This window comes from Rhinolophus sinicus, chromosome 6, assembly GCF_057876585.1.
Source record: "Rhinolophus sinicus isolate RSI-liver-muscle chromosome 6, RSI-T2T, whole genome shotgun sequence".
In the NCBI taxonomy this organism is placed as follows: domain Eukaryota; kingdom Metazoa; phylum Chordata; class Mammalia; order Chiroptera; family Rhinolophidae; genus Rhinolophus; species Rhinolophus sinicus.
The window spans coordinates 66,140,935-66,154,273 of record NC_142506.1 but is presented as its reverse complement, the minus strand read 5'-3'; the positions used below and the strand labels follow the sequence as shown (position 1 = coordinate 66,154,273).

Here is a 13,339-nt window from a genome sequence, read left to right as displayed (position 1 = left end):
GAACTGTGCTTATAGCATCTCAGTGGTAAAGCAAAGGGTAAAAGCAGTCCTTTCCCCAGTTGCGCAAGATTAACATTTCTTGTCCTGATCTGTAAATCTCCTAAGTGGGTTCCTGGACCCAATTTCAATTGTGTTGGGGTGAGTGGCTCTCCACACCTCCAAGAAGCAATTCTTGGGGCACCAGTATTTAACCCAGTCCTGACCCGCTACCTGGGGATAGCATCAGATCCCGTAGGTTAAGGGCTCAGTCCTACAACACTGAGCTTGCCAATCGCAAGCCCAGGTCAATTCTAGAATTAGAGCCATCTATGCAATTCAGAGTTCATTATTCTTTTCATCTATATGATCTTACCTAACTTACAGGTTCTTGATACATGCAAAAAATATTGTTTGTCAATTCTTTGTAGAAACAAGGATAATATTTTAACTGTGGACTACCTTGCAGTAAAAATTTCCTTTGCTTTCCTAATGACTTGCATTTTGCAATCCAACTATTCACATGCTGTTGACTGTTAGATGATTTTTGTGGGGTTTGATTTTCTTTCAAAGAGTTAGGATGACTGCATGCTGTAAAATCTATTAGCTTTCTGTGTACTTCCTGCAAATGGTATCTAACGTTTTTCTTAGTTGCCCTCTGTTCCTTTGGTCAAGAATGAGGAAACAAAAGCTAAACACAAATACGTAATGTTCCAGGAAGTTTTATGCAACATTTTAAAAAAAAAAAAAAAAAGAACAAAAAAACAATGAGGTGCCTGTTGCTCTACAGTGGCTAGTATTTTGCAATATATCCACAATATTACAAAAAAAAAAAATAGGATGTTTAATTCTTTAAAATACTTCCATGTTATAAGAATTTGTACATTGATGGTTGTACACAATTATTCATTAGCTTAGTGGGGTTAGACTTTATTTTAAATTCACACGATCATTGCTGAAAATAATACTCAGTATATGGCTATTTAGGAAATTTAGTTGAAGAACCAATTAAATCAACATAACAGACATAAATAATAACAGATGTCATCCGTATGGGACTTTAAAATGTAAATTAAACTTATACTATTTACACACCTAACATATCAAAATAAGTGTCCACAATGTTTTCAAATAAAAGTCTTCTAGGTCTCCTGTGGTAATTAAACAAAACCCAGTCACACGGGAAAACATCTTGGACTTGATACTGGTTCATTAGAACTGGTCTAACTTCTTACTGGCTGGCCATCTGTTCTGCTTGGTCTATTGTCACACTGATTTTAAATATTTTGATTACCACCCCAACCTGAAAGGTCATCTAGTCATCTGATAAAACCATTTCATGAGAAATGGAAAAGAGAGAGACGTGGAGGGTCTTGAGTTAGCACTTAGAGTGGTCCTTGGGATTTGAAGAAGCAGGGCAGTGCCCAGAAAGAGAACTAGATGGTTCTATCAAAGAACCATCTACTGGGAGTGTAAACTGTTACAATATTTGTTGCAAACCACATAATCACGGGCTATAAACATATTTTAGAAGCTGCGATTCACTAATATCCCTTCTGTGAATGTCTTGGGGTAAGTGATAGAAACTAATGCTAGAAAAGAATAGTCATCTAAAGATGTCCATACCAGTATTATTTATAATAGCAAGACACTGGAAATAACTTGTAACATCAATAATTGATAACAAAGAAGTGAACATAACTTATATACGGAATAACAGGGTTTAAAAAATGAATTGAGGTACGTTTATAATATGTAATAATACGGGGGCATAAAATGATGGGAGGAATTTAATAAACATTGCAACAGTGGTTTCTTTCTTTCTTTCTTTCTTTCTTTCTTTCTTTCTTTCTTTCTTTCTTTCTTTCTTTCTTTCTTTCTTTTTTTTTTTTTTTGAGTGTAAAGGGATAAGAGGCTGTTCAATGGGGAGAGACTCAGCCGAGGAAGAACAGACTTCATCTAGCTGAGACAAGCAGCTGGGGTATCATAGGTGCCATATTTCCCTGTGCCTAGATTTTCCGTCTCCTTCTCTTTTGCTGGGCAAACTCCTACTCATCCTTTAACATCCAAATTAAATATCACCTCTGTGAAATCACTCCCAATTCTGCCTTTTGAGTGCAAACTATTGTTTATTTTTTCAGATATATATTGTAATTGTGTGCTTTTGTCCATGTGTTCTAAGAAAAAAAATCTATATTTCTTATAGTACAAGTTAATACAACATTAGCTTCTGCATATGCCTGAATATATTAACATGTCTATTATGTAAAATGTTTTGAATACATATATGTGCTGAGTGAATAAATGCATGAAAGAATAACTTCATAAAATAAACATAACAGATTAAGTGATTTCTAAGGAAGCTTCCAGGTTTATGATTCTTTCTTCAAATATGCATATAAGTAAGGATTTCAGTTATAATAAATTTTTACTCAACAATATATTAAGTAGCAATAATTTAAAAGGTGAATTAGTTTCATTTTAATTTTATATAATACATAGAGTGCATGGATACATATACTACATATATTTATTGATATGTTGATATACTTGCATTAAGGGGCACGTTGCAATTCCGTATATTACTTAGAGAGACGTGCTCTTAGTAGGTAGGCTAATCAGTTCCCTGTGCTTTGGGTCACCCAAGAAAAAAATTATTAGTTCCTCCTTTTATAAGGCCTCCTCTGCATAAATAATTGTTAAACTCATGGATAAGACTTTTTAGTCGTAATACAATCATAATTAAGCTTATGTATCAATTCAGTGTTTTCGTAGCATAATGCCATAATGTTTCTGATTTAGAAAGCAGACATGCAACTTGTTTTTATAATTCTGAGTGCACTGTATTATTCATAACAAGGACAAATACCATTTTCTAATTAATGTTAAGAAAAAAGCACCTAAAATTAATCTTGTCAGTGGTGTTTAGTTTTGGAAATGCAAACTAAGTCGACTTATCTCCTTTCCCTCCAAGTACTGCCAACTGTTGTGACATTGTGTTTCATTTTGTAACCCATCTGCTACTTAGGCCAGATATGCATTTTCTGGATGCAATCTGTTGGTTTCCAATGGTTTACTACATGGTGGGCTCTATTGACAAGTAGGTGACAAAGTCTTTGGCACACTAACTAGCGTGGTGTCCTGTGGTCTGTCTTGTGCTGTGCCCCGTGTTGCATGATGAGTGTAATTTGCCATTTTAGTATTGCAAATATGTATTTTGCATGTAGAGCTTATGTTCTTGTATTACATATCTAGTGTTCAAACTTCCTAAGCAGAAATCTATTGTACAATTAAAGCAAATTTTGCTGCATGCCAATTTTGTCCATTTTGTCTAGTTTCTACAGCTGTTACAGTTTTGTGTAATTTACAGCAATACCGTTATTCCTCTCGATATTATGGTAGACAAAACTGAAAGGTTTAGCATCGTGATACATTGATACCATTATCATAACTTCTGGAAACCTTCCAAATAATTCAGAAATGCTCATTTTAAGTCACATTTATAATTTGGAGCATTTCCTTAAGAGTTTATTTTATTCTAGGAACACATATCAGAGTTTATAATTTCTAATTAAAAAAATAATTGTTAATTAAAAGGTCAAATGTGTACAATGCTTTAATATTAAAAAACACATTATTTTATATGGATGAACATGACACAAAAACATAGAAAAGATCAGAAAACTAATATGCTTATAAAATGTTAATTTTGTATCTAAAAAGAATGTCAGCTAGAACCTTCAAAATAAAACGCTTAACTTTATCAACTGAGAACTTTCATAACTACATTTCACCCTATAGATGTTGAAAACCAGTTTGTAACTTTGAAAATGTTTATTGGCTGTGGATATACTGAAGCCCGGACAGACTAACATATATTTAGCCTACATTTTACATTAATATAATTTACATTAACAGTTGTCATAATACTACCCAACTAAAAGGTAGTTAGATGTACTAAAACTATTTAAATTCATGAAAGTTAAATCAACCTGTATTTTATCACTAGTAATATTACTCTGAAATGCAAGTATTATCGAATTAGAATTCATTAGAAAAACAGTACATTTAAAGGAAAAAATAAACCTCCCATCTATCTTTGTCTATGTAAACTACAAAATAAATTCTGCTTCCGTACAAGTATTTATGGTGAGGAAAAGAACTGAGAGGATCAAAGTCCTAGGATTAGAGATGAAACAGGTTTGACTACGAGGAGTTGATAACTATTGAAGCTGTGTGACTGATACACAGAGGTTCTCCATACCACTGTCTTCTTTGGCTTCTGTTTGAATTTTCCTTAACAACAACGATAAATACACTTCCAATTAATTAGAACACACAAACACTCCCCATACTTGTACATTCACATTCTAGTTCTCCTTGAATAGGGTAGAGAGGGAGGCCTTGCCAATTAGATTATCTGTCAACTTTTTTCCATCCTTACTGACTTTTTTTTCTTAGGCTGCCATCTGGTGGCGGAACTGTGTAAAGCAACCATGCTGAAGATTTTTTTGTAGGTTGATTAGTGTGGAGAAAGTAGGATAGACACAGAGTTATAAGAATAAATCGACAGTTCTAATAAAAAAATGAAAAAATGATTATAATGCAATATTAAATAAGTGTAAAAACAATAATAGAAAGTTAAAATGCGATGAACAAAATGTTTCTAGATTGCTCATAAATGCCACCCATTTTTTTGTATTTTCTATAAATTAAAACTCATTTAATAATTACTAAAATCATTTGCCAAGATTATTTGTAAACTAAAACAGCCAATAGTTTGAGTATGGAATTAACTGACACATTTAGGGGATTAGCTGTTTAGCACAAGCATTTTCATAGTGGAATTGTTGTCAATTCAGTGATTTATGGCTGATGAAATATTCATCTTTCATATTGAAATTCTATCTCTATATATTTTACAGTCAAGCTTACCTTCTATCACCTTATCTTTCCCTTGTCCTATACAGATGATTATAACGGAGAAGTTATTTTTAATTGGGGGAAAAAGATTGTAAGAACTGTGATATGAGAAAGTTATTTAAAAATTATAATAAGGTGGGTTCAAGGAATATGACATAGACATCAACTTTATGGGTCATAAGGGACCAAGTCACATTCTTTGTCCACCTAGTTCTTTAAAAAAAAAAAAAGAAACTTAGTGTGATAGATTAAGAACAATTATGATGAAAATCCTAGATGAAGGGAACACCCAAGTAAAGTGTTCCCAGGGATTTAAACTCAGTCGTCATATTGATTGGATGTTCTGGCCCTAGCCCCTTTCACCACAGGAAATTTATTCATAATAACATTCCGTTTCCACAGTTTTAGCCATAAAATCTCTGCCACAGAAAGTTGTTCTTGATTCAAGCGCAGTATTTTTTCTGGACTACTCCTGGGGACTTTGGGCTCAAAGAGCTTTGGTAATACCCTGTCGCCTTATAACAGAGTAAGAAATCCTGCCTCCTGCCTTCCCTTAAAAGGAAAACAACTCTCTTTCACGTGACATGGTTAGTTCAGCCATCACCATACACTTGGAAACGATCTTCAGGCAACTGACTCTTCAATTTAAGAATCTAGAAGGGACTGCTGTTCTTTAAGTTTTACAATTCTTGTTTTAAATCAGAAGCTGTGGAAATCAATTAGCCCAATTCTTCTTAGCTGTCTTCAATCAACTCTGTACCTAGAATAGTCTCACACTCATTCAAGTTGAGTCTCTTATCTAACTCAGTTCTATTTTTCTAGTTCGTATGAAGCAGAGGCAATAAGATAATGGTTTCCTTGTTTCAGCTCCAATGGTAACATTTTCTTTTAATTCAGTGCTGGGTCAAGTTTTTATCAGTAGTAAAGGGAAAGACTGACTTTTTTATAACTCATAGGGACTTGTATCCTAGTTTAGCACAATTATTTAACGCAACCAAAGAAACCAGCTCATTCAATCACTTGCTCAAAAACTTTAGGCTGGCTGAATGGTAGGCTTGAATAGCACTGATATTTATATATTTTCCATGCTCTTGGCTGTATAGGACCTATCTGTAGCACGTAGCTTTACACAAAGAAAGAACATAAACTTAAAAATAAACATTTCCCAGTTTATATTTCTTTATTAGGCTTGACCATCTAAATTAACATAAGTATTCATTTCTACTCTTACCCAAAGCACCGTAGGGATAAAAATGTAAACATGTCTTTGAAACAGTGTGCTGTTACAAACAAGGTTCTAACCTGTTCTATTCTATTTTATTGAAAAATGGGTGTTTTCCATGTTTTAGTTATATAATTCATAAATATTATTTAAAATTCCTAACACATATGCTTGAAACAGTTGAAAAATAATGAAACGCAAAGAGCCCCCAACACAACTGATTTCATATCAGTAGAGAGTATCGTATGGTAATTTCTGACCACATCTGGCCCTGCTCACCCTGCGAAAGCACCTACAAGGGCAACCTGTCCAAGCCCAGGGGGGGCGAGGGGGGTAAGCAAGTTTGAGCACCAATCCTGCTACTGTGATTTACTGAAAGCCCCCTTTTCTCTTGATTTTTATCAAAGCCTAGATGACTTACTCAGGTGTGGAGTGACTTTTGCGGCCAACATGGTGGTTGTGGACAAAGAGAGCACCATGAGTGCCGAAGAAGACTACATGGCAGACGCCAAAACGATTGTGAATGTGCAGACCCTTTTCAGGTAAATGTCATGAGAACGTGGCTCTATCACTTGCAGACGTTTCTCAGGTACATGTCTTAATAATGCTGCCCTATCATTTACTTCCCGCTGAGCATCTGTGAGATACTTCACTCTGACTCTTTGTAGAAGGAATGAACATGAGACACTTAACCCTGAAATTATCTTCACTCTTTTGACCATAGAACAAATACTTACTTAGCACCTAGTGCATGACTGGCGCAATGTGAAATTAAATTCTTAACACCAGGTCAGTGAGCCTTCTAAAAATGAATAGAATGATAAATCTGTTTTCTTGCAAAGTTTAACAAGAACAAATTCTATAACATTGTGTGTGCGGTACCAGCCATGATCTGTGATGGACCGTGCATGTTGGAGTTTCGGGTGGATGCCCAGCAGTGGTCAGAGATAAGCATGTACGTACTGGGCAACTCGGAACAAAAGGTTGCCGGGCTATGAGCAGGTAATTCACCCACGTCAGGAGCCAAGTCACAACCTTCTCCAGACTACTTTCCTCTCTTTCTTGACTTGAACTCACGCAGATAGGAATTCCCACGTTGGTCAACTTTGGGTAAATATGAAGAATCCTGATCAGAGGAAAGTTCATGCTATAAGCAAAGTCAAAATTACCTATAAATCAAGATATCTGTGTCAAGTGGGCTGATTCATTTTAAAACATAAATATGTAAAATACTGTTTCAGTGCTATGAGTTTTGCTAACGTCTAAGGGAAATATCTGAGCTACCACATTACGAAAGTAAATAAAACAGCCTGAACTCTGTCATCACCTCCCCTCACTCCAACTCAGAACTTCATATTGTAGCAAAGCATATACTGGGAATAATTATTTGTTTGTGGTTTGAGTTCAGAATTCAGAAGACAGAGCCTCAGTGTGAGTCTCCGTGTCAATGACTATTTTGTGATCTCTGGCGAATTACTTTCTTTCTCTAAACCTCAATGTCTTAATCACAGGTTGTTTGAGATTTAAAAATATATGTGTCTGGTAGTTTCCAATTACTCAATACACATTAGCTGCTATGATCATTAGTAGCATAATTATCACGTTCATGTGGCAGGGAGAAAAAGCCACAGGCCATGGAATCTCACAGAACAAACTCCATCTGGTACAACCTCCATCCGGAGCTTCTAGCAGGCACTCAGTGACTCTGTGACCTCAAGCGTGTTTCTTAACCTTGTTGAAATTATTTCCCTCATCTATAAGAAATATACAGAAATTAATGAACCCTTTTGCAGTGTTAATGTAAGGATGGGAAATCAGGTATAAAAAGAATCTGTCACAGCACCTGGAAAATTGACACGGAACTTGTACAAGAACCTCTTGTTCCAGAAAGAGAAATACACCCTCTAAAGTTATTATGATGTGGCAATTCATCAGAACTCAGCTAACATGTTACTGAACTATAATATATTAAGTAGTACATTTAAAGGGAGCATAGCACATGTTTAAAATATGGCATATCTAAGCAATTCTTCTCTCTCTAGGGAATGAAAAAGGAAATTGCAGGGTAGAAAATTAATTCAAAAGGATGAGATTTATGGCCATTGTATAAAGTCAAATCATACATTTTTTAAATTTATTTCATGCTTAGCAAAAGCTAATTATAATTTTAACAGGAGAGGATATCCTGGGTCTTTTCGATTAAACGTGCCATTTTAATTTTGAACTTACTGTGAGTTTATTTCTATTATGGTGAAATTTCTATTGATTTGACTTGTATTATATATCGTAGGAATAAATTACTTTGATTCCAAGATAATAACATATCCCCATCTTACTGAGAGGTGCAAAGACTCTAATTCATCTTTTAAAACAAACTAACTATCCAGAATAACTAAAGACAGTTATGCATGTGGTAACTGACTGTGCAAAGGTGGCCTTCCAAGAACCTGAGTGAGGAGGCAATCGCATGTTGAAAGAGTGAATGATGAATGGATCAATAAATCTGAATCCCTTAACTATTAAGATCACCTATCTTCAGCAGAATATTTTAGAAATTCTGCAATTTTTATGTGCGTATACACATCAACACTGAATAGTTTCAAGTAGAGATATCGAAAGAACTATTAGATACCCGAATTGTAAAGTAATTACTTCTATGTTCTCCTTTCCATGCCTATAAAGTCATTAAAATCTTCCTTTGGTATCCTTGGGGCACTGGTTCTAGGAATCTCCGTTGATACCAAAATCTGCGAATACTCACATTCCTTATATAAAATGGCACCGTATCTGCATAGAACCTATGCATATCTTCCCGTATACTTTAAATCATCTTTAGGTTACTTATGAAACTTAATACAATGTGAGTGCTATTCAAATAGTTGTTGTACTGTGTTGTTTAGAGAAGAACGACAAGAAGAAAAGTCTGTGCATGTTCAGTCCAGATACAACCATTTAGGCCCAAACTGTATCATACACGTCAGCAACAAGAAACATTGTTTTTCCAGTATTTTCAATCCAAGGTTAGTAAAATCCATGGATGTGGAACCTGGAGGTAGAGAGGTCCGACTGCATCATTAGTTCACTAAGTATATAATTTTTCCAGGAAGAAAAATTCTATGCAACTTTATTAGTGAAGTAGTTGTTAAGTTGCTAATCTATGCATGCTAAACTAGGCTAGTCTTACCTGATAAAACAGTAAGCCACCAATAGGTCTCTGTGGCATAGGAAGTATCATCTATGTAGATAAATGACCAACATTGTGCAGACTTGGGAGTTTCATTTTGTAGGTGTAATCAGTTACCACCCTTGTGGTCACTCTTCATGTTTCTTGAAGATTTCAGTTCCTGATTCACTGTGACTCTGGGCCAACCCTGCCCTTTCCACGATTCTTAACGATTTCCACAACTCTATGTAGATGATCTTCTCACTATCTTCCCTTGGCCACTTCTTATCATGGTCATAGCCTTTACCTTGAAGTACCAATAATTTTACCTCCCATATTCTCAGTTTCATTCAACTGTCTGAGTACACTACTTATTTCTACATGTTTCTTACAATACCCCCAACTCTTCATCATTGTTTGTCCCAAGTGAAACCTACTGTTCACAGATTCTACTACTTTTTCACTGTCCATTTGTCCATCGTCACCTGAGGGCTTTTCCTCCCTTCTTACCCAGATTCAATTCCAAGATGAGTCATTATAATCACTCCTGTGCTAAAACCCTACACAGATAATTACTGAGTACCTACTACTGGCTGACACTGATCTCACTCTTTCCTTTCTCCCGCCCAGTATTGTCCTTTCAGATTGTCTAGCCACCACCTTGCACAAAATTCCCTAGAGGCAGATGACAACATTCCAGAGATAGGATCCAGTGACCCTTTCGAGTAACAGCAGGCAACCAGAAATTCAATCACAGTGGCTGAATAACGGACCATTTAGGATTCTATACTAGGGCCCCCTCTCTAAGGGAACTGATTCTTACACATTGAGTAGGCAAAAGTGTCCGTGTTGGAAGTGGTTAAGGAAGATGATTTAGGTGACACAAACAAAACAGAACACTTCATATTTGTGTTAGTGCTGACACTACCTGTAATCTAAAACTAGTGTTTCATGTATCTAAGTGTGTCTATATACCTATCTGTTATATAAACCCGTTACTCAGAAATATCCTTCCCAGGCACACAACAGATCGTAATTTATAATGTAACACACTAGCTTAGTTAAAAAACTGAAATATTAGAAACATTTTCCAAATTTATAGGGTCTATGGTTGCTTGTTTTTCTTTAATATACAATTGCAGCCAGTCTGAATTCTCCTAGTGGCCTGTGAAATAAAGTATATGGTCTATTTTTCATCTTTATATTGGGGTTAGCATAACTGGGCATATCAAAAATATTTATTGAAGTCATTAAGAATGGCAGAGAACTATTCCATAGATATTTTACACGTCTCCACAATTATTCTTACATCACTGAGTCAGAACATAAATTAATTGTAGAAAAGTTTTAAGTAGAACAAACTATATCATTTTTCAATTGCATTATTGCTTTATTACGACCCTAGTAGCTAGGGAAAAGGGACTTATGCCATTTGATTTCTGAAATGTCCTATATGCAAAAGGTATATAGGTCATATTAAGGCTCAGAAATAGATTTAAAGTCTTAGCATTTTAACGACATACAACGAAATCTATTAGACAACCAAATTTATAAATATAAAACATAATTTAATACAAGTGATACTTTATTGATATTGAAGACTGCAATAAAACGTTTTACTATTTAAGTATTATCTAGTTCTAGATTTTCACTAGGTGGCAGACTTAGATAATGCGGTCAGGTTCTCAGTTTAAAATAACATAAATGGTACAGGTTTATTTATACAGAACAGGGCAGGCCCATCACATACATTTTGTTGTCTTATCTAATTTCAACTCCACAAGTCACTTAAATACAGTCAATCATATTATCACTCACTCTTACTAAGACCTCAAATATATCTAGTCACAGAAGTGTATACTTGCATTTGATATAATGTGTTAGAAAAAGATTATATGATGAAGTAATCACAAATTTACCCAACGTTAGAGTAATATTACATATGAAACATAAAAGCTGTATTTCTCAGAGAAAATGAAAAACAAAATCTTCAAAGATTAAATACACTTTCATTTGTTTGCAGCTGTGTCTTTCGGCATACATTCCTTATCTTGCCTTGTATTTCAACAGTGTTCTAGGTGTTTCTCATAAGCTATCCATTCACTAGTCTCCTTAATCTGTGAACAGTCAGCCACATTCATCACCCTTAGAAAATTCCTTACAGCCTTATGATTTACGATGTTTGTAGTTTCCTCTATTAGCTCATAGAGTCGAATCTAAAGGCAGGAATTTCACTGTATACTTCTTTATGTGTCTTGGAGACCAGAGCTTTCTCTTCCGGTTGGGTCTAACTGAATTAACTGAGGTTGTACTTGACATGGTCTTTCTGTTGGGAGTTCTTGACTTTTTCCTGTTTGAGGTAATTTACTAGTTGTAGGGTGTGAGCTACGGGACTTCCCCACCCTAATTTTAGCTGAGGTTTCCTTTATTAATTTCTAGTTACATTGTTTTAAAATATTTCTTAAATAAATACTTCTGGAACCTCCAGATGGTATGAGATTTGGCAGATGGTGGTGTTTCCTAAGCTTAGCAGATGGAGTTGTGCTGGCCCAAAAGTCAATTGATATTTTTTTCCATCAGGCCACTCTTCTATTTTTCAAACGTTTCTGAAAAAAAATGAACTCTACTTTATCAAACTTACTATCATTGGGGTGACTTCTGAGTGAGAAGAAAGCTCCTAAAAAAATACGATTGTATGGTGTCGCTCCATAAACTAGTTAAATTGCAACATACGCTTCATCAAAATTTTATCTACTAAACCCAAATACACAAACAAGAATGATACATTATTTACTGTGACAATGATTTATTAATTAATGAAATATGAGGTGCATAAATCTATTACCCTCTACTGAGAGAGTAACTGCCTTTTTAGCTCTCAGGATTTCATAGGAGAGCCTAGGCATGGATAAAACCAACCAGAGATTGGTGTGAGACAGTGTAATAATTCATATAAATCACAGTGTGGAGAGAACGATTCTGATTTTAAGCCTTTTTAAGACTTCATTTCATTTAGAGTTGAGAAGACCTTTAAATAATAGTCGGAATGTTAAAATACAGAGAATGAGGAGGAAAGAAAGTGCATTTCGAGGAGAAATAGAAATGTGTGTGTGTGGGGGGGAGGGGAACTACGGAAGCAGTCATGCGACCACAACTGAGAAACAGTACCTACTGTGTATCTGACGGCTGTCTTTCCCAATCCAGATCTCTAAGCTTCACAACACCCCTCCTTTACAGAAGGTGAGATTTAGAGTTTCCTTAACCAACTCTAGGTAATGGAGCAATTGTAAACACTAATGAGCTACAAATAAAATTATATCTGTTACATAAAAAGTCAGCAAAAGAAATTATGTGCTGATTGCTGTTTTGCTGATACTTTCTATCAAACTTATTGTAGCTCACCCAGATCAAGATATACAGTAATATTTGCTCTCAAAATGGAGAAAAGCCACATAATAATGGCTGTATATCTTCCTATAAAGAGTGGATTTCATGAAACACCTGATGATATCACAGTTTTCAATGGCTTTAACTAGACAAGGCTCAAATATTTGTCCACTAAGGTAACCACAGGGCATACAGTTTTCACAGATCACTCTGAAAGAATATTTTCAAGAATTTTTTAGGGTCTTAACTAGGATGCTGGTTAACACCCAGTAGAGCCAGACCGGTGGGGCAGGTAATCAGGGAAGGTATGGGCACAGGCTGGGAACAGACCCTTTCAGGCTGTCAAGCCCCAGGCAACCCCCTCTCCCTGAGGAAGGGCTGGGTCCTGGCAAATCATCACTCATCACTCAACATTAGGGAGTCAGAGCTGAGGGAAGTTACAAACTCCAGGGTAGAGCTGGAGTTCAGAGACTGAACTCCATCTGAAAGAAGTGTTTTGCTGTAAAGCCACCAAAATCAGTGCCCTTACTACTGGAACAAACATAAAATGAGAGTAACATCAGCTGGAGACGCTGATTTGTTTTTGAGCCACTAACAGGATATTTATATCCTGGATATTTTCAGTCAGTTCTACTGCTTGAGTTCAAGGGATGGGTTCAGCCTAGTGG

General features: G+C 35.6%; 1 protein-coding gene across 9 annotated transcripts in view; it reads left to right on the top strand.

The window, feature by feature from the left end:
• KCNT2 (potassium sodium-activated channel subfamily T member 2) overlaps nucleotides 1-13,339 on the top strand; it is a 227,657-nt gene that overhangs the window by 171,158 nt on the left and 43,160 nt on the right. For 7 of the 9 annotated variants that reach the window (XM_088799157.1, XM_074317061.2, XM_074317060.2 and 4 more), the window contains 2 exons: nucleotides 3,005-3,076; nucleotides 6,529-6,663. In XM_088799157.1, coding sequence (XP_088655283.1) covers nucleotides 3,005-3,076; nucleotides 6,529-6,663 — 207 coding nt within the window. The remainder of the gene's footprint in view (nucleotides 1-3,004; nucleotides 3,077-6,528; nucleotides 6,664-13,339) is intronic. The other 2 variants (XM_074317057.2, XM_019746392.3) reach the window with 1 other exon arrangement.